General features: G+C 56.7%; 2 protein-coding genes across 2 annotated transcripts in view; one reads left to right on the plus strand and one right to left on the minus strand.

The window, feature by feature from the left end:
* Positions 1 to 24,749, plus strand: part of LOC105484118 (calcium voltage-gated channel auxiliary subunit alpha2delta 4) — a 133,567-nt gene that overhangs the window by 88,227 nt on the left and 20,591 nt on the right. The window lies entirely within an intron of this gene.
* On the minus strand, positions 844 to 17,948 carry LOC105484117 (leucine rich repeats and transmembrane domains 2). The gene is made up of 5 exons (XM_011745426.3): positions 17,240 to 17,948; positions 10,510 to 10,691; positions 9,926 to 10,025; positions 6,099 to 6,689; positions 844 to 3,350 (listed from the first exon to the last, which is right to left on the minus strand). The coding sequence occupies exons 2-5, from the start codon at positions 10,663 to 10,665 to the stop codon at positions 2,896 to 2,898; spliced, it is 1,302 nt and encodes a 433-aa protein (XP_011743728.1). The 5' UTR covers positions 10,666 to 10,691; positions 17,240 to 17,948; the 3' UTR covers positions 844 to 2,895.

Below are 24,749 nucleotides of genomic sequence, written 5' to 3' on the forward strand. Positions count from 1 at the left end.
AAGATCCTGGGAAGCAGGAAATTCCGCCTTGGCCTCTGAAGACTAATGAACCATATAGCCGAGGAGGGAGTTCTCGGGCCGAGCGTTGAGCCCACTCTTCACTAGGGCTCGCCGTGTACTCATAACCCCAGAGGTCTGATGCTCTTCCTCATCCCCTCTACTCGGTGCCTCGTTCCCCAGCCCTCCAGTCCATAATTCTGGGGCCCACCTGCTGAGCCCCGTGGTTCACTCTGCAGGCCCAGAGTGTGGTTTGCTGGCGCCCGAGTAAGCCCTGGACGGGCTCCCCCTCCCCACCAGCAGCCCTGCCAGCAGCCAGTGAGGCTGAAAGAACCCAGTCATCAGAGGCCCCTCCAACTGCCCTCCCCTCCCACTGTGCGGCGGCATCCTCTGGGCAAACAGTGCCTTCTCGCCACACAAGCCCATCTGTCCTGGCTGCCAGGGCCAATTCATGTCAAGGCTGGGTGGATGAGCAGCACCCACAGGGCATGGCCACGGCGGGGTCCCCAGCTCACCTTCACATCACAACCTCAGCGCCGCCCAGCTAAGCTGCCCTGAGGCTCAAGAACCTGCCTGTCAGGTCGGGATGGAAGTACCATCCTGGGTCTGCCAGGTCACGAGCTCACTGCCCCCAGCCACAGGGCCTCGCTCTGATCCAGGACTCAGCCTCTGCCCTCTCCCAGTGTTGCCCCAGCCCTGGCCCTGGGCGGGAGGCACCGTCTGTCATCAGAGCTCTACGCATCAGGGTCATGGCCACTGGCGCTTTTTCCAGCCTCCTGGGGAGGTGGGGGACAGGAAGCAGCTCTCCTGGCACCCAAGTCCCCTTCCCTCCCAATGAAACCAGGAAGTACGTAGGAAAATACAGTCTTTATTGGTCTTCTGAAACAACAAACCAGAAATATAATTTTGCCTTTAAAAATCTTCTGTCTCAGGCTAAAGATACCACCATTGACAATGCCCTCCCCTCCCCCAGTCCCTTTAGAAAATCCCCAGATCTGGTACCAGCCCGCACACCAAAAGAAGCAGGAAGACTGTGGCTGCAGCCGGGGTGGCCTGGGGTCCCAGTAAGTCGCCCATGCCAGGCGTCCTCTGTCCACCTGCCAGGACCGACCTCCTCAAAGGCACTCCTCCGGGCCCCCAGCCCACCCCACTCACCCACTGCCGCATGAGCAGGGAGGGTCAGAGGAGGGCACAGGAGCTAGGCCTGCCAACTCCCTCTGCTCAGACCCTTGGCTTCAGCGTTCTGGCTGGCCTCTTCCTGAGCCCCCATCGAGATTCCATCCAAGAGCCAGAGACGAGCCTGATGCCTCCTGAGCCTGTGAGCACGACACCTAGATACCCACCGTCATCGCACTCTGAGGAGGGACGGAGCTGGGGAGGGGGACAAGTAACCTGGGAAACCTGCACTGCCTTGGCGGCAGGTGGCTCCGTCCCAGACAGGTTCCCCACCCACTCTCTGGTTTGGCCCCGCCTGGGTGCAAGGAGTGCTCTGGGGAGCCACGCTGAGCAGACAAAGCCCGGAACAGAGGCCCCATCCTGGGAGCCTCTGGGCAGCGTGTGGCCACCCCCTCCCGCTCCCGGGCTCTGGATGCGATAGGCTGGCAGGCAGTGAGCCTCAGGGGAGCCACCGTGTTCTCTGCCTGCCACCTGCTCTCCCCAGAGGGTGCCACCAATGGCAAAGCACCACCAAGTCCCAGCCCTGAAGTCACAGGCCAGGAGGACTGAAGATGGAGGGTGAGAGGCACAGAGTCACGGTGCCAGGCTGCAGGCTGTGGAGGAATCAGTAGGGGCCCCGCAGAGCATGGTGCTGTGATGTGCGTGGGCAGGACCGAGGCAACACCAGTGGTGTGTGGCTGGGTTCTCAGGAGGCCGCCATGCACACATGCAGCCGCTCCAGGCCCCTGGGGGGTGTCCCGGGAAAGCCCAGCAGGAGAGGTGTGAGAGGGTTACCATGGTGACAGGAAGTCTCCTCCAGTGGCACCACTTTGGCCCACTTTAGAGGATCTCAAAGGATCCGGGTGTTACTGGTTGAGTTCCTTCCCGCTGTTGACTTGAGAAGATTGCAGTGAGCAAGCAAGAGGCTCTGTGATCTCAGGGAGGCCCCCGGGGAAGAGCATGTCTCTGCTGTCCGAGTGCTCATAGCCTCAGTCTCCATGTGACCGTGTGAGTGTGAGAATATGTCTGTGTGTGTGTGTGTGTGCATTCTTTCAATCCGTGTGACTGCACTGGTGATGCAATGGGTGTGTGAGTGAATCAGCGAATCCAGGAGCATGTGGTCAGTGTGACCTATAGCAGATCCAGAGGCATGATGGCGTCGGCCAGGGGTGTGTGGTGTTTCTGAGTGCTGGGTCCAGATGGCAGGGCTGGTGTGTTTGCACATTGGTACCAACAGTTGTAGAGCTGGGCCAGCTTTCACACTGCAGGGGTGTTAAAAACGTCCTTCTGGCTTAGGAGAGAGTCTCAGAAATCTACCTTCATCCCTCAGATCCCTCCCTCCCTGTCCCCTCAATGCAGGTGAGGTGGTACCAGCAAGGTAGGAAGAGTCACCAGCTGTGGCCACCCCAGGGCAGGAAGGGCGACAGGGGAATGCCCAGTCCGGAAGCCTCCTCTTGCACACACCTCCTTGCTTTGCCGTGGCCAGAGCTTAGGGAGATCCCCCAGATGTTCCAAAGATGTACTGGCTCCGAGAGGAGCATCCGCAGGAGCCCCCAGCATGGCGGCTTCCAGGGAGCCTCGAAAGTGCAGGGAGAGAGCCCGCTGTGGCTTGTCTGCTGGAGGGCGGGGAGGAGAGTGGACTGGGGGAGGCAGTGGCCAGTGCTGGGTCAAGGTGGAGGCTGTGGCAGAGCAATGCCGCGTGCTCTCCCCGCCCTTCCTACCTGTCCGGGTGGGAGTGGGCGCTCAGGCCACAGAAGAGATCTGCTTCTGGTCCTCGTGCTCGCCCTCGGGGTCCCCCATCAGGGGCTGGCGCTTTTTGAGCTCCCGATGGTACTTGGCCATGAGGGAGGCGTAGATGCAGCCATAGGCAGCGGCCACCACCATCATGATGCAGACGATGCCGCACACGACCCCTGCGATGATCACCGTGCCCATGGCTCGCCTCACACTCGCCGGCCGGTGCCTCTGCTTCTGTGGGCAGGCCGTGCTGGGCTCCGGCTCTGGCTCAGCCCCGGACTTGGGTTTAGCAGGCTCTGGACTGGCCTTGGTGCAGGGTGGCCCAGGAATATCCAGCCCAGCTGAGCTATTCTCGTCCTCCAGCTGGGAGCAGTAGTTGAACATCTCCATGGGGACCATCCGCATGTCCTTCCCCCTCAGCTCCTTGGGCAGGGTGCAGGCGAGCTGGTCCAAGCGCCCCCCTGCATGCAGGAGAGAAAAAGAGGGTCTGACCAGGCATCCAGAACTTGCACTCCCTCTCCCCATCCCCAGCTCCCCAAAACGGAAGCCCCAGAAGGTAGTTTTTATCAGCAATGTAGTCAATCCTGGAATCGCCATCTATAGAAGAGGAAGCGGAGGAGGGAAAACAGCATTGATTGAGCCAAGTCCACAGTGAATTACGTATATCGTGCCATTTCATCCTCACAGGAGCCATGTGAAATGGATATTGTCTTTATTCCCATTTTATAGAGAAGCTCGCAGCCACTTCCATCCAGCCTGTCCTCTCCTGGGCCAAACTGACCCACAGAGCAAGGCAGTGCTAACGTGGGGAGGTGCCCAAGAAAGGGCTGTCATTGCAGAAAGCTGAGTGTCCCTGCCACACTGTCTGCCCCTGAATCTGCCTGCTGATCACCTGTCTGTGAGCCCAGGATACTGTTCTCAACACAGCATCTTATCCTTCTAGGGTTCTTACGTCTCACTCAAAGGACAAAAGTCAAAACCCCCGCCTCTGCCAGTGCCCCTCCATGCAAGACCTTTTGGTTGCCTAAGAATGGGCAGCTCCCTTTCTGGTGTAGGGAGGAAAAGAGTTGGCAGGAATGTTCTCCTTTTCCTCCTTAGGAGCAATCCAATGGCCCCATCAGTGCCCCAACCACAGCCCTGTGAGTACAAAGGCAACGGGAGGGGGAATCCTGGAGGCACACGAGGCCAAGGAGAGGAGGCTGGTGCTGATGAGGAGGTGTGGGTACGTGGGCGCACGGGCTCGCCAACACGTCTTCATGATGATGGCGGAGCCTGGCTCAGACATAGGGAGACACAGATGCAGGACAGGGGTGGGGTGAGAGAGAGGGTGGCTGAGGACAACAATCTGCCTAGACGTCCCCTAGAAAGTGAAAGTTGGATTCTGGCCCTCTTTCAGCTTCCAGCGAAATCTAGATGCAGGCACTAGACCCCCTGCTGAAGAGATGCGGGCTGCAGCCACTCCGTCACTGGCAGCTCCCTCTGCAGCCCGTCTGCCGCAAGTCTTCTCATACAGTGGGCATCAATCTTTCCCTGGGATGCCAATGGAAATATTCCAAGATTTTGTTTTTAAGAAATGCAAGGTTGAAAGCAATTCTGCTATTGAAAAAGTCTGAAAAGTGCACATTCTCATGGCATGCCTTTTTGTGCTGGGAATTCAGTTCCCGACGACCATAGCAGAGGAGGGTCTAAAGACACCTGGCCTAGTAGTTCCCCTATGCGGCTGACGCCTGGGTGGCCTGCAGCAAACCTCACGTCCCAGGAACATGTATCAGTACTGCCTGGGGATGCAGAGCTGGGTGCTGACAGGGGTGCAGCCTCATTTCCCTGCTCAGAAGACCCAAGGTTGAATCCTGGCTGTGTCATCTTGTGAAAATTATTTAATTTATTTAATTACTTATGAGTTTTACTTTTCTTAGCTGTAAAATAAGAAGGTCTATCTCAATTAGTTGCTGTAAGGATTAAAATCATGTACATGAAAAGACATTGGTAAACTGGAAACTATACAAATAGTAATCATTATTTCCCCTCTCACGAAAATGGGAGAAAGTATCACAGTGACTAACATTTTGTGGCACTTTATAGTATGTAAAACATTTTTAATTAACTAACACAGGAGAATTTCATGGAAATAATTGAAATTGTGGCTGGAGATGAAATGAAAGTGGTAAGACTTTAACAAAAAGCGTTGGCATTATTTTCACCGCTTAAATATTGATTCATCAGCTCAGCAGACATTCATTGAGCATGTACTTTGTGCTGGGCACTAAATGGCATTTCAAGTCCACTTAGTATTTGATTCTTACCAGGAAGCGAACAGATAAATGAACGTTTTATTGAGGACTCACTTTGTGCTGGGCACCTCTCAAGCCACATGTCGTGCATTGCCGCATTTCATCCTCACAATGACCCTACGAAATAGATATTGTTTCCTTCCCACTTTACAGTGCCACAGCGAGAGGGCAACCAGCTTTCTCAAGATCACACAGCTAGCAGGTGGCAGAGCCGAAATACAAAGGCAGATCCGGCCCTTCTCACCACTGTCTTGCGCACCCTCCTTTCCCATCTCGTGTGACCATATCATAGGTCACTACAGCACTTTCCCACATTGAAGAAAAGGGGACGGGAAGAAAGTGAAACCTAACTCATTTGACTTCTTAAAGTCTGGATGACAAAACTTCTTGGGAGAGGAAGTTGGCACTGTCACCACAAGGAAGCTGTGGTTTTACTGAGGATTCATTCTATTCCCCTGTCATGTAAGGGTAGGTGTTTAAGAGACGGCTGTATTCTTCAGAAGAAGAGCTGTTTTTCTCCCTCCTTCTACCGCACCGGGGAAGCCCACAGGCAAACCTGGTGGAATACAAAGTCCAGGTGTCTTTACTTCCCTTATGTAACCTACGAAAGGGAGATCCAGTTCTGCGAGTCCTCCTAGGAGAAAGCGGGGAGCTAGCTTGGGGAGGGGATGCAGAGCAGGGAGGGGAGGGTGGGGGTGGAGGGAGCAGCACCAGCCTCTCTCCCACTGGCAGGAAGGGTGATGGCTCATCTGAGGGGAGGCTTGTGACTTTTCTAGCCGAGCTGGCACAGAGGCAGGGTCGCCCCCTTCTTTGCCCTGGCCTGCTCTCTGAGTCAGCACCCAGCCACCAGGAGGAAAGTGTGGGGCCAGAGGTGATTGTCCCGATCCCTGGGGCCCCAGCGGGGCCGGCTGTGCTCACCTCGGTAGGAGAACCACTCCATCCAGTGTTTGAACTCACGCAGGTTACAGTCACACTCCCAGGGGTTATCTCCCACTTGCAGCAGCTGCAGGTTCGCTAGGGGTTCAAATGTCAGCCGGTCCAGGTTCTGCAGACGGTTGGAGCGAAGCGAGAGGGAACGCAGAGCCAGGAGGCCGTCAAAAAGGCCAGGGGGCAGCTGGGCCAGGCCGTTGATGGACAGGTCCAGGTGGCGGAGCAGCGGCGCGTGCCGCAGCAGGTCTCTGTCCAGGGTCCTGATGCTGTTATTGCGTAGCTGCAGCTCAGTCAGATTCGTCAGGTCCCCGAAAATGGAGTGGGGCAGCTGGTCCAGGAAGTTGTTGGACAGGTCCAGCCGCTGCAGGCTGGACAGGTTGGCGAAAGCCCAGCTTGGCAGGGCACTCAGCTTATTGTTCAAGAGCAACAGGGTTCGGGTGGCCGCGGGCACATCTGGGGGCACCGTGGTGAGGCCTAGGCCACTGCAGTCCACCTCCAGGCTGCGGCTGTCACACTTGCAGGAGAAAGGGCAGGTGGGGAGGGCCTCCACGGCATACAGGGCGACCCAGCAGGTGATCCCTTGATGGGAGGGACAGACGGGGGAAAGAAAGCAACAGGCCAGGTCATTACCTCCTGCTACTCTTCCCTCCTTTCCAGCTCATATCATAACAAGCTCTTGGCTTTATCTCCTTTGGCACAAGCCGCAATCAAGGCATAAACATTTATTAACCACATAAAAGGATAACAAATCCAAAGCCACTTCCATAGTAATGGACATCACACAGTGTCTGCAGGGCGCCCTGCCTTGCCACACATCTGGCAGAGCAATCACTTGAGTGGAGAATGACCCTGCAGACTCAGCCAGAGCCCAGAGGACAAGCCATGCTGGTGCACAGTGATGGGAACTTGCAGGGCCTCCCACAGTCATCTCCTGGGAGCTTGGGTCCTACAGACACCATGGATGTTGACACAATACAGGAGAAAAGGTTGTCAGAGAAACCTGCTCCCATGCCCTCTCCCAGTGTCACTGCTCGGACAAAGTCTCTCTTTCCCGTGGAAAATGGCCAGGCTGCTGGCCCCCTCCCCTCTGTGGCCCACCCCAACTCTGGAGCTGCCCTGAAGACAAGCTGCGTGTGGAAAGGCGAGAGCACAAAACAGCACTCCCAGCCCTGTCCTGCACAGCTTCCCACGTGCTGTTAGGTCTCCATGAACCCCACACCCAAGATGACGCCAGCAACTTGGCGTGAGGGTTTAGAGCCCAGGCTGTGCACCGAGGGTCCCACTGTCGGAGTGACAGGCTAAGATGCACAAACCCACTTCAACATTGACAAATCACAGGGCCCAGGACGCCTTCCACATTGACTCCCACCCTAACACCATCCAGGCTCTCAGCCTGGGCCTCTGTTCCTAGGGGCTACAGGGCAGCATTCCTGCACAATGGCCCGATTAACAGAATTCCTTTCCCTGTCCCATCTTTTGCCCGACTCTTCTTCTGCGTAGCGAGCATGGGGTCCTGTGTGTAGGGCTGGGAGAAGTGACCCTCAGGGAACAATCACATCAGAGCCGTGCCTTCCGTTGTGGAGCAGCCCTTTCCAACAGCAGCCTCAAAAACCCCTAAGTGTCCTCCTGAGTAGCAGGGAAGCCTGCTCGTTGTGAAAGGGAACTGGGAAGAGCTCAAAATAGTTCAGTCCCACCAAGTCAGCCCAGTTGACTTGGTCAGTTCCACACAGACTAGAGAAAAGACCCCAGCCAGAGAAGTAATGGAGAAGTTCAGACCCAGCTCACAGCCCATCAGTCCATCCCCGACCTGGGGCCTGGGACCTGAGACCTGGTACCTGGGACCTGAGACCTGGGGCCTGAGACCTGAGACCTGGGGCCTGGGGCCTGGGACCTGAGACCTGGTACCTGGGACCTGAGACCTGGGGCCTGAGACCTGAGACCTGGTACCTGGGACCTGAGACCTGGGGCCTGGGGCCTGGGACCTGAGACCTGGTACCTGGGACCTGAGACCTGGGGCCTGAGACCTGAGACCTGGGGCCTGGGACCTGAGACCTGGTACCTGGGACCTGAGACCTGGGGCCTGGGACCTGAGACCTGGTACCTGGGACCTGAGACCTGGGGCCTGAGACCTGAGACCTGGGGCCTGGGGCCTGGGACCTGAGACCTGGTACCTGGGACCTGAGACCTGGGGCCTGGGGCCTGGGACCTGAGACCTGGTACCTGGGACCTGAGACCTGGGGCCTGAGACCTGGGGCCTGAGACCTGGGACCTGGCTGTCCCAGGTCGGGGTGGACCAATGGGCCGTGAGCTGGGTGCGAACAGCCTTAAGTCTTGTCCAACAGGGCTCTGGGTGTCTGGTGTCCCAAAGGGTGGAGCTTGAAGGAAGAGGATGAGACTCTCCCCTTCCCCTGCCTGGAGGATCGATGACAGCTGAGAGCTGACACGTGGCTAGATCTGGCCTAGGCCTCTCTGCAGCCTAACAGCGAGCCCCCCTGTTCTTGGTGAGAAGTGAGCACAGGCACAGCCATGGAAGCCACTGGAGACCCTTTTTCTGGCCATCTTGGGTTACCTCATGTCACCCGTCACCTCTCACCCCTCTGAGCCCATCTGCTACCAGTCAGCCAGCCCCACACCACCACACCAAGCCATCTGAAAATCAGCATTCTTCAGACTTGACTTTCCCCAGGAAAAAAAACAAAAAAAAAAAAATCCAATCCATTCAGCTTCCCTCTCCAAAGGATCTGCATCCCCAGAAGCCACTCGCCCCTCCCAGGGAAGGGCCTGACAGCAGGCCGAGAGCCGCGGCAGAAGAGCAACTCCCTGCCTCCGAACCGCCCTGGAGACCAGGGTGGCAGAAAAGCTCCAGTGACAAGAAAACATAATCCCGTATTGCGAGGTGTTGAGTGATTCTAGAATGAGGTTGAAAGGAGATCTGAGTCACTCGGGGGCCAGCCTCTCTCGCACAGTGAATAATTCAGGCTGCCTGTGTTGTGGGGCCCCGGATCACAGGGCTGGCCGCAGCGGGAAGTCAGGCGGAATGCCGTCCCCATCCCGCAGGACCATTTCCTCCCTGCCACCGTGTAGCCTTGGGCAGGCCAGCCCTTGTTGACCTTGTCCCTTTGCCACATATAAAGAGAATTCTCAGGGCTCCTTTCACCCTGACGGCTGCCAGGCGTTGCCTTCATTCACGCTTCCTCCCGTTTTTGGTAAATAGAGGGCTCAGTCTGCCTATATGCAGGAGGGGTTGGACCCACTCCCCAAAGTCTCTTCCAGCACCGCCTCCCAAGAGCCCACTAGGTCCTCTACTGAGATTTGGGAAAGCGGAGACATAAGGAGCATAAAAGATATCTCCAAGCTGACCCAGCTCCTGGCCGAGGCCAGCCAACGGGGCAGTTCCCATGGGAGCAAAAGGGCTCGCCACAGTCTATGAAACACAGACTGACAAGCTCAGACTGACAAGCTTAGGCACCAGTGAGGCTGTTTAAGACTCAGCAGGCCTGCGTTCCAGCAGAGCTCTTCTCTCATCGGGGACCCCAGGAGGTCACAGAGACTTACCTGGGGGAGGTAGAACAACTGTCGAGGCCTCCAACTCCAGGTCTAACCACTCAGCACTCAGCGGTGACTCTGACTGGTAGGGATGCTGTCACCAGGCATGACCCTGGCTTCCCAGAACATGGCCTCGGGTATCCCAGGAAGATCTGGCCTAGGCCTCCCTGCAGCCTAAGTGTTGCTACGGCCCCGTACGGTGCTACCTAAAGTCACCTCGGCACCCCCACCCCACCCACACCCTCCTCCGGGGCCAGGGGTGTACTCACAGGAGACCTGCCTCCACTGCAGGGCAAGCCTGCCCCTCTGCTCAGGGCTGCTGCCCGGCGCCAGCATGGTGAGGCCCACGGCTCTCTGGGCCCTGTCGCTCTGGGGAGAGAGGAGGCCCTGGGTGCACCGCCTGTCAGTCCTGAGGGAGGGAGGAGCACTGAGCGCAGGCAGGCACAGGGGCCCCGTTCCAGCCCAGGGGTTAGGGAGAGGTCCCGGGTGTCTCTTTACACTCCTCATGCCCTCTCCTGTTCCTCTCAGTTATGATTCCCTGGGTGGGGGAAGAAGAGGAGCCAGGGAGCCTTCAACCCCCTGGGGTGGGGGAGGAACAGGCCTCGGCTTGCACAGTGCGGCAAGGCTGGGGGCGCACCCGAGTGCCCACCCGGCCTCCTCAGCCTTCTTGTTGATCACTCAAATGTTTTCATGACAACCTGGTCTCCCATCTGGGCATTCCTTGAGTTATGGGTGGAGAAACTGAGTTGTCTCTGCGAGGTGAGCAGAGTGAGGTCACAGGCCACAGCTGTCACCTGTCCCTGGAGGCTCCCCTCACCTGGGTCCCAGTTTCTCCAGCCCCACCACAGCTCACCATGGCCCCAGGGAGGCAGGGGCCAGGCCCTTGGCTGCTGCAGTCGCGTAGGGTGTGAGCCACTGGACGGCCTGCCGCTTCCCCCTGCACCGCCGCCCACGCAGAGGTGAATAGCAGCACTCTGTCTTCCGCCAGCCGGGCTATAATAAGACTCATCAGCTCAGGGGTTCATGCTGCGGCAGCTGCTAGGAAGAGACAGGGACACAGAGGAGAGGTGAGATCTCAGAGCAGGGGCGCTGAGGCAGCCGGGGTGCAGGAGCAGGCTTCCTTCCTAGGGGACAAGGGGGCACTTACCCTTTCTAGGGTCTGCCCCCCGTGTCTCCCAGCTGGGACACAGGACGTGTGCTGGGGTCTCCACTTCCTTCCAGATGGGAGGCCCAGGCTGCCAGCCCATCAGAGACGGGGACCGGGACTGGCATGTGTTTACCTGCTGCAGCTGGCAGGGGCGGGGACGGGTGGGGAAGGAGGGAGGATGCCTGCACCCCTCTCCTTCGCCCTCCACGGGCTCCCTGCATCAGCCCACTGCTCCAGGCGGCTCCCAGCCTCTGACCTTCCTTGGTTGCCAGATTTGTCCCTGGGTGATTCCTGGTTGCAGCCTGCCTCTCCCTGCCCCTATGGGCCTATGTAATTCTGGGAGCCCGGGAGACAATATCAGAGTGAAAAAGACAGGCCCGGAGGTAGATGGAGTTGCCAGGAAGCGTCAGTGCTGAGCCCAGAATCTCTGCCTGTTTGTGCAGGTTTCCACTCGGGCATTAGGGTCCTGCTGCAAACCCTGTTGCCCCCATCTTCTCCCCTCAGCTCCCCTCGGCCCCTCCCTCCTTGGGTGCTCCTCAGGCAGCCACAGCAGTGCCCAGTTAGAACAGGACAGTCGGCTCTGACCCCGGCAAGGGCAGCCTGCTGAGGGGCGGAGCGCTGCCCTCTTGGCTGTCTTTCCTCCCCTTCCCCCACACAGTAAGGGTGCCAGTCCGCCGAGGGCCCCGCAGGCGCTGGCAGAGGGGTCACAAGACTGGGCACAAATGTGGGATTGCAGGCAGCCTGGGACACCCCTGCCATGCAGCCTTCAGGAGGACCCACGTCCCTGGCATGAGGGGTGGAGGAGCCCCTGAGGGTGGCGATGTCATGGTTCTCTAACCACTGTCTCAAGGCCAAGCCCCAGTGGGCTCCTGGTGCCAGTTGGCAGGGATGGGGGCTCTGGGTTCAAATCTCTGGCCAGTTCTTTAAACAAACTGCTTACACCCTCTGGGCCTCAGCTTCTTTATGCCTAGAGATGGTGACCGCAATACCTGCTTGGTGGAATTTCTATGAGGATCTATCTAGTGAAGGGAAGAGAGTTGACACACTCAGTGCACATCACCGTGGAAATCCAGGCAGAGGCTCCTGCTCCAAGCTTGGACTTGAGCCCAAGACAGGCATGAGGGAGCAGCAGTTTCTCCCTCCGGGGGAGAGGGCTGTCAGCAGCAGGTCGGTGTGACGGCTTCCTTTCCCGATCCCACCAACCTCACATGTGAGCACCCCGGGCCTGTGGAGTCTGTGTATTTCTGCCCCACACCTATGGCCCTCGCAGACCTGCCTTCAAACGGCAGCGTCCACGCTGTCTGTCCCTCGAGCCCTGACCTTCAGCACAATCTCTCTTACTCAATCAAGAATGCCCATGTCCAGAGCTCACCGTCCACGGCCACCCAAGGCATAGAGATGACGATCACTTGCCCCAGGTCACACGGTAAATAAGGGACTGGATTGCAGGTTTTGGAGCCAGGCTGCCCGTCACTCCCTGGCGACTGTCACCAGTCAGTGGCCCTTCCAGGGAGATACTTATGTGTGCACAGAGCAGGGCACACACACAGGCCTCCCAGACATGTGCTTGAAGCTCTGTACACAGCACGGGATGCAGACACACCCACAGAGAGCTGTGCAGCGAGGCGTGTGCTAACATACATGGGCCCACATGCCTGCACACATGCACACGCACCTTGCTGGCAGCACTCCAGCACTTCTCAAATGCCAACACTCAGGCAACCGAATGAGATGCCTCTAAGTTCCCAAATGCCCCCAGCAGACATATGTGTAAGCCACCTGCAGCCTGGAGCTAAGGTCTAGAGAGAACCTCTGCAGGGCAGCCCCTAACCCATGAGATCCTTCCTATGCTCAGGGTCCACATTGAGGCCAGATGCCCCATCCAGGCATCTGCTCCCACTCCTTCTGGCTTGCTGCAGGCAGATAGATAGTGGAGAAGCCCTCCCACCCTAGCTCAGGCCAGTTTCCACCTAAGGCTTCTGCCTCCTCTGGGTAGGCTCCTCTTTTGCCTCCCACGCCACCCTTTCCCGTCCCTCAGTGCCTCCCACACTGTGAGCCCAGGGGTTAACCAGCACACAGGCTGGCGAAGGTGGCCTCTTGTGCAAGTCTGGACGTCCCATCTCCAGCCTCGACTGGGATGTCACCCGCACAAGTCAGGCAAGTCCCCACAATGCAGACCCATAGGTATTGTCTTGCAAGGTGGCAGGACACTGTTGATCCTGGTATTGTCTAGAGAAATGTGATGAAAACAAGGCCCCCAGGTCCATGCGGATATGCCCCTTGCTCTCTGAGCAGCAAATTCTGCTTTCCTGGGTTCCTTGGGCTTCCTCCTGGACACCAGGACCTTCCCAAGAGCGAGAAAAACAGCGCAGCTCGCAGAGGACACCAGTCATACATGTGTGTCGTCACAGAAGGACTCCTAGGGAGAGGTGGGGCTGCAGCCAGCAATCCCTAGTTCCTGAGCCTCTGCCTACCAACACACCTCCATCCAAAGGGCCCCTTCCCACCCCCAGAAGAGTGGAGCCTCCTTAAGGAAAGGGGGTGACCTACATTGGGAAGCTTGGAGAGCAGCTGCCGTGGCAGGCGCTGACAGCTGCTGAAATAAATTCACAGTCTGGGAGGGAAGTCCCTACCCAGGGTGCAGCATGGCGGACAGCGAGATCTCCTGTCTCCAAGTCCCATGGCCTCATCCACTCTGGATGCTGAGCCTGCTCCTAACCCAGTCCTAGAGACAGGGAGACCAAAGATAAGGGGCTGGGCCTCCACGGAAGCCCTGGCCTCCCTTCCGGAGAGAGCCAGGATGGGAGAATGGGGCTGAAAAGCTCAAAGCAGTCAAATGAGGAACTCTGGAGGGCCAGAAACACGGGCTTTGAGTGTAGCCCATTGCAACTCAAAGTGCAGTCCATGGATCCGCAGCATTGGTCTAGCTCGGGAGCCTTGTAAGAAGGCAGTCCCAGGTCCCACCCAGAATGACTGAGTCAGAATCAGCATTTTAACAAGATCCCCAGGCGATTTTCATGCATATTCGAGTTTTATACTACTAGGCCGGGGCACCTCTCAGCAGGGTAAACAGCCGCCCGCCGAGGAGACCATGCTGGCCTGTCCCTGAGCCTCCAGGACCCACTGAGAAGTTAACTGGGACCTGGGGAGAAAAAATTACCACAGTCACAAACCTGTGTAGTTTTCTTAATCCTTGTAACAACTCTCTGGGGTTAGTGTTCTTGTTACTATCATTTTGCAGATGGGGGAAACTGAGGCAACAGAAATTAACTCGCCTAAAGTTAGGCAAATGGAATCATATGGGTCTGAGCCCGAGCTCTCTGGCTCCTAACTCAGTTGTCCGTCTGCTTACACGTGGGGGCTACTTGTGTAGGAAAGGCAGAGGTAGGAAAGGAAGACACTGCCTTTCCTCGGAAGGGTCCTCCGCAGCGTCCACGGCATTGCCTGATCCACTCTCGCTGGAGCTAAGGCAGCTGTCTTTGTCCCCACTGCCCTGATAAAGGAACAGACTTTGTGACTTGCTGGACTGAGATGCAAGCAAGCCAGGTTCTCCTCTTCCCAGCCTCCCTTCTTGAAGTCCTGGGAGGCCAAGATCTTAGAGAGGGTGGAGGGGGCTTTCTAGAAACCTTTCTGGCTGGGGGTTGTGTGCTGAGGTGAGGGGAGTAGGCTGGAGCTCTGCTGTGGGGGAGTCAAGGCTGAGGAGGCCATGGGGGAGCAAGAGGCCCCAGTAGGAGCAGGGGGTTCCACGTGCAGAGCTGAGTGGGCTGCAGCCACCCCTAGAGACTGGGGGTGGGAGCTACCTCCCTGCTAGCGCCCCACCCGGCCCCTCAGAGCATGGAACAGCCTGCACGCACGCACTGCAGAGAGCTAGGTTGGGACGGCAGGAGCCTGGACCGCTCCATGCACCTGCCCCTTCCATTTCTCCTGAGATGGAGGTTAATTAATCTCGTCTCAGACTCTAGCTAGAAACCTCCTGCACACTCACCGTAGACCTGGTGTCCGCGCCCTTCCTCTCAGGCTTCTGCCCATGTCTATCCCTCCACATCAAGCATCCAAGACATGCAGCCAGATAATGGCCATCGGGCCTCCGCCTCTGAATTCCTGGTTCCTGGGCCATCATGCTAGCCCCAGGGTGCACCCACTCCCCTGGCATCTCCCCTTGGTCGAGGGTCCCTGACTCGAGACAAGGCCTCCACACCCCTCAGCATGGAAGAGTCACAGGACTCAGGGGTAAAAGGGGCATTGGCAGCCTACTCTGCCACCCCCTTCACTCTGCAGAGGGCCAGAGAGAGGCAGAGCCAGCACTGGGCCCACGCCCTGGGCCCGCAGGGGCAGTGCCCTTCCGCCAACCCCAGGAAGGCTGAGAGGGAGCCCAGAGAGTGGGCAGCCAGAGCCCCGGGCCAAAGACAGCCTGAGATTCCACATGCCCGGGACGCAGGGGAGGCTGCCACTGCTGTCTAGACTGGGTTTCCCTTGCTGCTGCCCGTCTGGGCACCCAGGCCCTCTAGGACACATGCTAGATCTCTTTCCTGCCCATCACCCCCATCACACACACTGCCCAGGCAGCAAGGAACCAGGTTTTTACAATCTCTATATTTGTACTTGGAACGGCCATATGCCCTCCTGGTTCATTTTAAAACACATGCCCCATCTTCACCCCCAGCCTCCTGCACCCCCGTTTTCTTGTCAGATATTCCCAATCTCAAACAGACCCTCTGGGAAGCACAGCAGAGAAGCCCCCCGAGTGACTCCTCATGGGAGCTGCTCCCTGACATGAGGGAGGCTCAGGTGTCCGCTGGGCCCTGGGGCTGGGCTCAGGGTGGTGTCCCCAGGCAGGGCGCAGGGGAAGCCTGGCTGGGGGGAAGGAGGAAGACCAGAGGGTCAGACGGCCTCTATGCTGGCTCCTTCCTCCTCTGCCCACCCCCAGAGCTCCCAGACACCCCCAACCATCACATACACGCCGTCCCCTCCTCCTTCCTGCACTGCCCACTGAGGCCCAAACAGCCCAGAGGTGGCCCCTGGGCTCTGGTGCTTGGGAAATGGGAGCAGGATTTGCTCCTCCTGGGCCCAGACAAGCTTCCGTCAAACCCCAAAGACACCAGATCGGCAACTTAAGCGGCCTCTCTCCTTCCCCCTCCCCACGGGCCTGGCTTTCCTGGTCTCCCTCTTTTGGCAGTGCTGAGACTTTCTTTCTGCCGGTGGGGAGGTGGGGGTGGGAAGAGCTGGGCTCTTCTTGGCAGCTCGGAAGCTGCTGTCGGGTTTCCCTACCAGCTGGACTTCCCCCGCCTCAGCTCCACGTGCTCGGCTCCCTCCCCGCCCCCACCTGAGGCGGTTATCTAAGCTGCAGGGGTGTCATCTGAGTCACAAAGAGGCACTGCCCAAGTAGCCCTGACAGCCAGGTGCCAACACCCCCCAGAAATGTGGACAGCTTGGGGGTGGGGGAGAGACAGCCCCGGACCTGCGGGGAGGTGCAGGAATATGAACTTCCGACTCCTGGTCAGGCTGCTCCCCTCTCTAGCACTGTTCAAATGGGCCTGGGGGATTGGGAGTGACTGTGCCGCTCTACTCAGGGGGTCTATGCCCCCTGACTGGGTCAAGAAGCCAGGCAGGCCTGGCCCCGCTGTGTACCCCCCACCCAAGCTCAGTGCACAGCCCCCACTAAGGCTCCCTGACCCATTTGCAGGTGGATGGCTGGGTGTACAACCGCGGGACACCCCAGCAGGTTCTCGCAGGCCTGATTCTCCTGTCTTGCCCTTGGGCTAGCAGGGAAGGGCCGCGATACTCCTCTCTCTTGCCCACTCCCAGCCTCACCCTCACCAGGGAGCTTCGTGCACAGCCGAGTGGACCCATGCTCATCTGGGGGAGGGTTCCTCCACACCCTTGTCCAAGGACAGCCACCTGCAGGCAAGCTATGGGGAGGCCCGGGCCCTGGGTCTGTGCCCATGCCTCTGACATCCAGGCCCTCCACCCTGCCACCCTCCACCCCAAGCCTTCCTGTGATCTGGCCCTGTCCCCAGCACCCGGCTGCCATCCCACCCACTTCCCATGACCCCCGAGTTTCTTGGGGCTGTCTGTGCAGAGCCGGGCACAACGACAGCACAAGGCTCTTGGCTGCTTCTCCCGTGCTGCAGGGACCGTTTCTATGCCACCCGGGACTGTCATCTGGCGCCAGCGCTGCCCTCCTCCCCACTTCCCAGCAGAATCCACAGTTCTTGTCCCCAGCGCTGCGGGCTCAGAGTTCCCGGTGTCGTGCACCTTTGGGATGCTCAGGTGCCTGAGCCCGAGCTGCTGCTTGGCCCCAGCAATTGCCCCCAGGTGGGAAGCAACTGCAGCTATTCCTGCAGGGCAGAGATGGCCGGTCCCCACTTCCCATGCCCGGACCACCCCCCGTCCCCACCAACCCTCCATTCCTTCCTACCAGTCAATCGGCACTCACCGTCTTTACTCTGACCGCAAACGCCTTCAATCAGGTGGCTCTCAACCCTCCAGTAAGACCCTCCTGGGATTCCTAGAGAAATCCAGACACCACCGGCAGGCAGAGCGCAGTGGACACTGATGCCAGAGTCTCCACTCAGCGGGAGCAGGGGCTGGCACGCAGCACACAGCACCGGGAGGTGGAATGCTTGCAGCAGGCAGGGGACTGCTGGGTCAGTCACAAACTGAGAAGGAAAGAGAGGGATGGAGGGAGAGAGAGGAGAGAGGGAAGAAAGGGGCGAGGGAGGAGAGCGCGCGTGTGCGCGAGCGACGAGCCAGAGCAGAGCGGGGAGTGACAGCTGGGGTGCATCTGTGATGACAGCGGCAGCAGCACACACAGGCACACACCAGAGGCGCCTCGGCCGCGAGGGCAGCGCTCACCCTGGCCACGCTCACGTTTCAGTGGAAAAAGGCGCCTGTGGATGCATCGCTGCCGACCCCAGGGAGGAGGAAAGCTGTTTCACCACCACCTCCATCTTCCATCCTGCGCCTCCAGGCTCTCCCTCACCCCCCGGCTGCACCTGTGTTCTGTGCCTCTCCGCTCTCTTCCCTTCCATCTGGGGAAAGAGGGACAGGCGCAGACACTGAGCAAGCGGCTGACTTTTGTTCCCATTGAGGCCCCCCCGGGAAGCTGGTCTTTCTCCTGCTTTAGAGACATGTGAGGCAGAGTCTCCCATCCTGCCTGAGAGAAGGAAAAACTGAACCCTTCTCTCAGTCATACAAAAGAAGGGTGCACGGGGATGTCCATGTGACAGATGGCCCTACAGGAAAGGGCCCTGAGCCCCCACAAAGCCAGGGATCACATGGTCATGCAGAGGTCACTGAGCCTCAGGGTCTGACCACCCCAGGCCAGGACTACTTTAGGAAGCAGAACACCAGAGTTGGCAGCTGGGAGCTTGGGCACAGGGCAGCCTGCAGCAGCTGCTTGCAGACCATTCTCAGTGCCAGGGACGAGCTTGGCTTCTCAGGGCTCCTTGCTCTTATCTGTGATGGGTCAGGCATGCGAAGGGAAGAGACTGTCATTCAAGAGCTTGGAGGCCTCTTTCTTAACCAATCAGGATAAAGCAAGTCAGAAAAATTGATATCCTAAGAGATGGGAAGTGGCTGATCTGAAGGCCAAGTGAGTCAGGGACCAAGCTAGAAGGAAGCCAGGGCCCCCCTAGCCTGGAGTACGAACCCTAAATCCCCCTTCCTTTGCGTCCACTGCCTGTAGACCGATGAAGCAGTGTGCTAGCAATATGTCACCGTGTCCTCTGTCCCTCTTCCATTTTGCCTGCTTTCCTGGGAGGACTCATAACCAGGACTGGGGTGGGGGTAGAGGAACCCCTGGACTCAGGATGCCCCTAGAAGGGTGCTCCTGCACACTCCTTTCTGTCTGTTCTGCTGGGTCCCCGGGCAGCGCAATGCTTGAGCTGCGGTGTCTTCTCCCTCTGGGGAATCCCCTGCCTCTCACCTCTCATGCTGGTGCCTCCCACACATCCCACTTTCAAGCTAAAGAGGCTCCCACCTCCCCATAAACACGCTTCCTGCTTCTCCATCTCCATGAAATCGTGGCCTTCCCCGAAAGCGTGTCCCTCCCCGAAAGCGTGTCCCTCCCCAAAAGCGTGGCCTTCCCTGGGCCTGCAATGCTCTCCCGCCCATAGGGGGCTTCCCGCTTCCTTAAAATCTCAACCAGAATGTCACCTGCAAGGCGACGTTTCCCCGGAATGCCACAGGACTGGCCCTGCTCCTCCTCCGATCTCTGGCATTCTCTCTGGGCCACCCTCACATTGTGCAGAGGCTTTCTGTGGTCTGCTTCATCTCCTTTCCTACACAGAGCTGTTCAAGCAGAGGGACGGCCCCACCTGTTCTGTGTCCTTCAGGCCCCAGCGCCTTTGTGTCAACTGAGTGAGGAATGGAGGACGGGAAAGAGCCCAAGACTGGGCATCAGGGCACCCAGACTCCAGACTCTGTTGCTCAGTGACTAGCTAGCTAGTGAGTTCACTCAGCAGCCCTGGGCCTTGCTGGCTGGGATTCCTGGCCGGCAGAATGAGGAGATGGGTTGAGATCTCTGGTCTCCCTTCTGGCACTGGCCTTCTGCAACCTAAGTCTTCGCTGTGCACCTGCCGGGTCCCCAGCATGTGTTACAAAAGATGATCCGTCTCATGCCCCACAGTCCCCATCCCGTGCAACACGCAGTCTCCCGGTTAGGTTCTCAAGACAGAGGAGGAGGAAAGAGAAGTAGATACAACGGCTGGGAGGGCAAAGCTGGAGCTTCTGACTCCTGGGACCACAGCACTCAACAGTGTGCAAACTCATATGTTCATGTGCATGCTATGTGTGTGCATGTGTGTGTACGTGTGTGCATGTGTATGGTGTGCATGTGTATATGCATGTGTGTGCAGGTGTGTGTGCATGCATGTGTATGTGTGTGCAGGTGTGTGTGCATGCATGTGTATGTGTGTGCATGTATGTGTGTGTGCATGCATGTGTGTGCATGCATGTGTGTCTGTGTGTGCATGTATGTGTGCATGCATGTGTGTCTGTGTGTGCATGTATGTGTGTGTGCATGTGCAGCTGTTTGTTTTTGCCATCTGTGATGACACAGCAGCACCAAGGTGACAGTCTGCGTGCAGAGCCAAGATGTACATCTTGATAAGCTGCTTGCCAGCCTGGCCTTATTGAGGCTCTTTGTTATGTTGGCCAGCGGAGCTGAGCTGAGATCTTAAGGAAAGCTGCTATGGAGGAAGGCATGAGATCAATGTGGAGAGGCAGGCCAGAGAGGGAAGGCAGGGGACAGCCTGGAGAGGGAGGACAGGAGGGAGGGAAGGGATTCAGGCCAGCTGGGGCAGGAAGGGGTCTGAGATTTGTCTTCCTCTTTCAGGGCATGACAGACCCCCTGGGGACCAACGTCAGGGTCTAAACCAGGGGCCCAGCATGCACAGGCATGAGGGAAGTTTTCCTGATAACTCCCAGGAAAGCAACCGGAAAAGCCGAGGCCTTGCATTCCCTCAGGCCCTTGGCCTGAATTTCTCTTCACCGAAAGGTGTGAGCTTGTCTGCAAACATAGTATCATAAGGTGTTGTCTCCTACACACAGCTGGCTAGCAGGAGATGATGGGAGGAAGGGCAGTCCTCCCCCGAAGTAGCCACTCAGCTGAACGAGCAGAGCAGGGATCCTGGGGGAGAAGACTCGGTTCCCTGGGTGTCTGGAATGGAAAAGCACAACTTGGGTTGTGGGACAGGAGTTGACAGAAGGATTCAGTATGATGCAAGCCAAGGGGTGCAAGCAGTTGGGCACCGCAGAACACTGTTGACTCACTGGTAAATGTATTTCCGTGCCTCACCGCCTTTACTCCCAATACCACGTCTTGTCTTCAACATCTTACAGTTCTTGCCATAAGGAAGTTCTTCTTCGTGTCTCACTTAAACCCCCATTCCTTAGTGGATTGCCTCTGAGGTCTTCAAGGGACCCAGAGCACAGCTAAACCTCCAGGATCTCAAGTTCAGGGACAGTGAGGAGGCACAGCAAAATGGAGAGGAAGGAGGTCAGCAAGGCCCCTGAAGCTTGGAGGGAAGGGACAGTGAGACCTGCTAGAATTCTGCTTCCCTGTCAACTGGCTGGCTCCAATTGAGTTTGCTCACATAGCTCAAGAGAAATGTACAGAGCCACACTGTCATAGGAATGGGTTCTAGGTGCTGGGGATCAAAACTCAATCCCCTGGCTGGTGTTAGCCCCAGACAGACAATAAATGAGAAATCAAATAGATGAACAAATCATATCACTTAGAAAATTAAAAAAGTAACGAGATAGAGAGTGAAAGGTGGGGCGGGGGGGGACCTGCTTTATCTCGGGAGGCCAGGGACAACCACTCTAGGAGATGATGCTGGGCTGAGACCTGATCATGGGAAGAAGCCAGTCATGTAAAATTCTAGGGGAAGAGCATTCCAGGAGGAGAAAACAGCTGGTACAAATGCCCTGGGGTGAGAATGAGCTTAATATGTTTGACAGATGAAGTGCTTCTGGTTGAAATAAGAGAAATCAGCAGAGCCAGTTCACGTGGCCATCTTACAGGTTTAGATTTTAAGATCAATGGGGGCCAGGTGCGATGACTCACACCTGTAATTTCTGAAGTGTTCAGCACTTTGGGAGACTGAGGCGGGTAGATCACTTGAGGTCAGGAGTTTGAGACCAGCCTGGCTAACGTGGTGAAACCCCATCTGTACCAGAAATACAAAAATTAGCCATGCATGGTGTCACACGCACCTGTAATCCTAGCTACCCGGGAGGCTGAGGCAGGAGAATCAGTTGAACCTGGGAGGCAGACAGTGCAGTGAGCTGAGATCGTGCCACTGCACTCCAGCCTGGGTGACAGAGTGAGACTCCATCTCAAAAAAACAAAACAAAAAAGAGCAATGGGACGACATTAGAGGGTTTTAAGCCAGGGAGTGGTGTGATTTGATCTTCAGAAAGATCACTCTCGCGGCTACGTGGAGAACGGATCAGAGAGAGGTGGGGTGGAAAGCGGTGGACAGCTGGGGGGTGCTTGCATTAATCCAAGTGAGGCAATGTTGGCTTGGCCAAGGGTGGTAACTGTGGAGATGGAGAGAAGCGGACAGATTTATAAAATGTTGGCACTAAGGTGTGCAGACCTTAGATGGGAGGAGGGAAAATGATAGCAATCAGATAGAAAATGTGTTGTGAAATGGAGATGTCTCAAGGAGGGTCAGGTTTAGGGAAGAACATGGCAAGTTCAAAGTGAGAGGTGAAGCCAGCTGGACTTCTTGGGTCGAGTGGGGACTTTGAGAACTTTTTTATCTTACAAGAGGATTGTAAAACGCACTCATTAGCACTCTGTGACACAAGGGCAGATGACATGCCAATAGGCGGTTGCAATGCCCTAAATCTTGCAAAGGACACCCGGGGCAAGACACACAGCTTGCCTTGGAGGAGCTTGGAATGGAACCAAGTGGGGGAAAATCTGCTCTGTGCCCTGCTCCCCCAATTTCTGCCCCAGGAGCCTCAAAACCTACACCCCACCCTCTCCATACTCTCCATGTTAGAATCATAGAATTTCTTCCAGCTCAGAAATCTCATGATTCTATGCGACTTGACACTGAGCCCTCCAATGGAAAGGCAGAGTCTCGTTCTAGGAATAATGTGAGACCACGGAGGCCAAGGGCACGATGGAGGAAGCTCTCCTCGATCCTGAAGAGTTGGTCGTTCTGAACACTAGCGTGATTCACTCTGATGATCCTCTTTCATTTCGCCTTTTCTGAAAGAAATCTGTCTAAAATGAATATCTAGGGTGGTCTTATAAGGGAAAAGAAGGAGAAGAGACGGAGGGGTCCCCACAACCTTAGAGGGGCACATGAGCGGGAGGAGGAGCACGACCGTGCTAGGCCCTGAGCACACCTCACCTGCTGCTGTGCACTGTGTCTGCAGCTCTCATCTTTGTCATGAGCCAACAAATGGGTCTACCCATCCCCTTCCAGCCCACTCCTTTCAGCCACCTGGACCTCAAAGCAACAAAGACACCCCCAAAGAACTCAAATGTTCCCATATCATAGGACCTGTTCAAGAAGGCCAGCCAGCCAGAGTTCCGCCCCAGGATTGCCGTGAGACTCCAGGGGAGGGGAGGGGCCTCTCAGGGCCTTGGTTTCTTCATCTGCAAACTCAGATTAGCTCTAGAATAACACTGTCCAAAACAGTGGCCAACAACCATACGTGGCTATTTAAATTTAAGTTAATTAAAATCAAAATGTTTTAAAATTCAGGTCCTCAGGCGTGCTAGCCACACTTTGAGTTCTCGGTAGCCACGTGTGGCTATTGGCTACTGTTTAGGACAGCAGAGATGTAGGCCATCTTCATCATCTTAGAAGGTTCCGTGGGTAAGGCTTAGGACATGGGTTCCCTAAATATGGTGCCTGTACTAGCAGCATCGGCCACCCCTGGGAACACTTCAGAAATTCTCAGGCCCACCCTGGCCCCCCTGAAGGAGAAACTCTGGGGGTGGGGTTCTAACAAATCTTCCAGGCGATTGTGATGCACGCTGAAATTTAAAAACCAAGGCTGTAGTCTAGAGTGACAGCCTCACACATTATCCCACTTGAGCCTCAACAATCTTACGCTCCTTCTGCCCTTCTAGGGGAAGTAGAACTGTGACTCATCTTGCAGCTGAGAAGACAAAATTCAAAGATCACAACCCTGGAAAATGCAGGGCTGGACCTCTGGCCTTTCACCCTTCCCTGCTCTCATTTCTCCCATCAAATTTCTCTAAGATCATTCCAGATTGAAAAAACAAAAACACAATTCTGTATCTCTGTGCCGTACTGGAACTCCCGCCAACTGGGCACTCGAGAAGTGGGAATGATTGTGATGGACACAGCGTAATGGTTAAGAAGCCACATCTGCTCACGTTTCACAGATGAGGAAACCGGAACCTGAGTAGACAGCAGCTTGCCTGTGCCCGCCGCTCCTTCCCGACTGCCAGGACTCAGTCCAGGTCGAGAGGAGGCAGGTTCAGGGATAGGCAGGCCCAGGCTGCAGTCCTGCTTCTGTTACTAACAAGCTGGTGACTTGGGCAAGCCATGTGACTCTGAAAAGCCACCATTTCTTCAGCTTGGAAAGTCAGAATAATAATAGGACTGGCCTGCTGTGGGATTCAATACACTCATGCATGTGAGGTGCGGACACGTTCTGAGCGCCCAGCGCAGTTTTGATATTATTATACCAGACACTAGGAAGCTGGCCTAGTTTTGAAATTCTTCTTCTTTTCAATATAACCTGCCTCTTCTTTCTATTCATTGGCCCCAAGTTTTCCTGGAGCTCTTTGTCCCAGATTTCTCTTGATATGTGAGCACCCGTTTGGGTTCTCCAAGCCTATTTGGGAACCAGAAAGGCAGGGGTGGCCCTTGTAAGCAGTCATCAAAAGAGAACTCTTTGCCAGCTGGTGGTGCCTGTAGTTTCCTGGAACCTGCCTGCAGCCCTGGGCAAATCGGATCCTGGCTTTGAGCTGGAAAAGAGCCTCCTTATAAAGCTGGGAAGAGCCTGAGCAGGCAGAGGGTGTGAAAGACATGGTTACACCAGGTTCAGATCCGAGGAGCCCATGAGTTGCTAGGGCAATGGCCCTGAACTCCAGTCTCCGGGCGCCACTCTTGGTCATGTGATTTGGTCAAACGGGTGGGTCTCTCTGGCCTCTGTACTCCCATCTATGGGAAAGGGGAGACTGAGCATCCCATCCACCGGCCTTGAGTTCCCAGAGATCTAGGATGGACCTGCCCTCATTGTTCTCTGGAACGGGGGCCTCATCGCTGCTGGGCTGCGTCTCTCTTCTTCCCCCACCCCTCCCACTCCCCGGGAGCCTCAGTTGCACTCTGCCCTCTGACTTAGTCCTCCCATGCGCTGCTGTCTCTCTCCTCAATTCCCGCGGAAGCACCTCCTCTCTTTAACTCGACTCTATTTTTTTCTCTCCCTCTCTCTTCCCTGGCCTT

Source organism: Macaca nemestrina, chromosome 10, assembly GCF_043159975.1.
Source record: "Macaca nemestrina isolate mMacNem1 chromosome 10, mMacNem.hap1, whole genome shotgun sequence".
In the NCBI taxonomy this organism is placed as follows: Eukaryota; Metazoa; Chordata; class Mammalia; order Primates; family Cercopithecidae; genus Macaca; species Macaca nemestrina.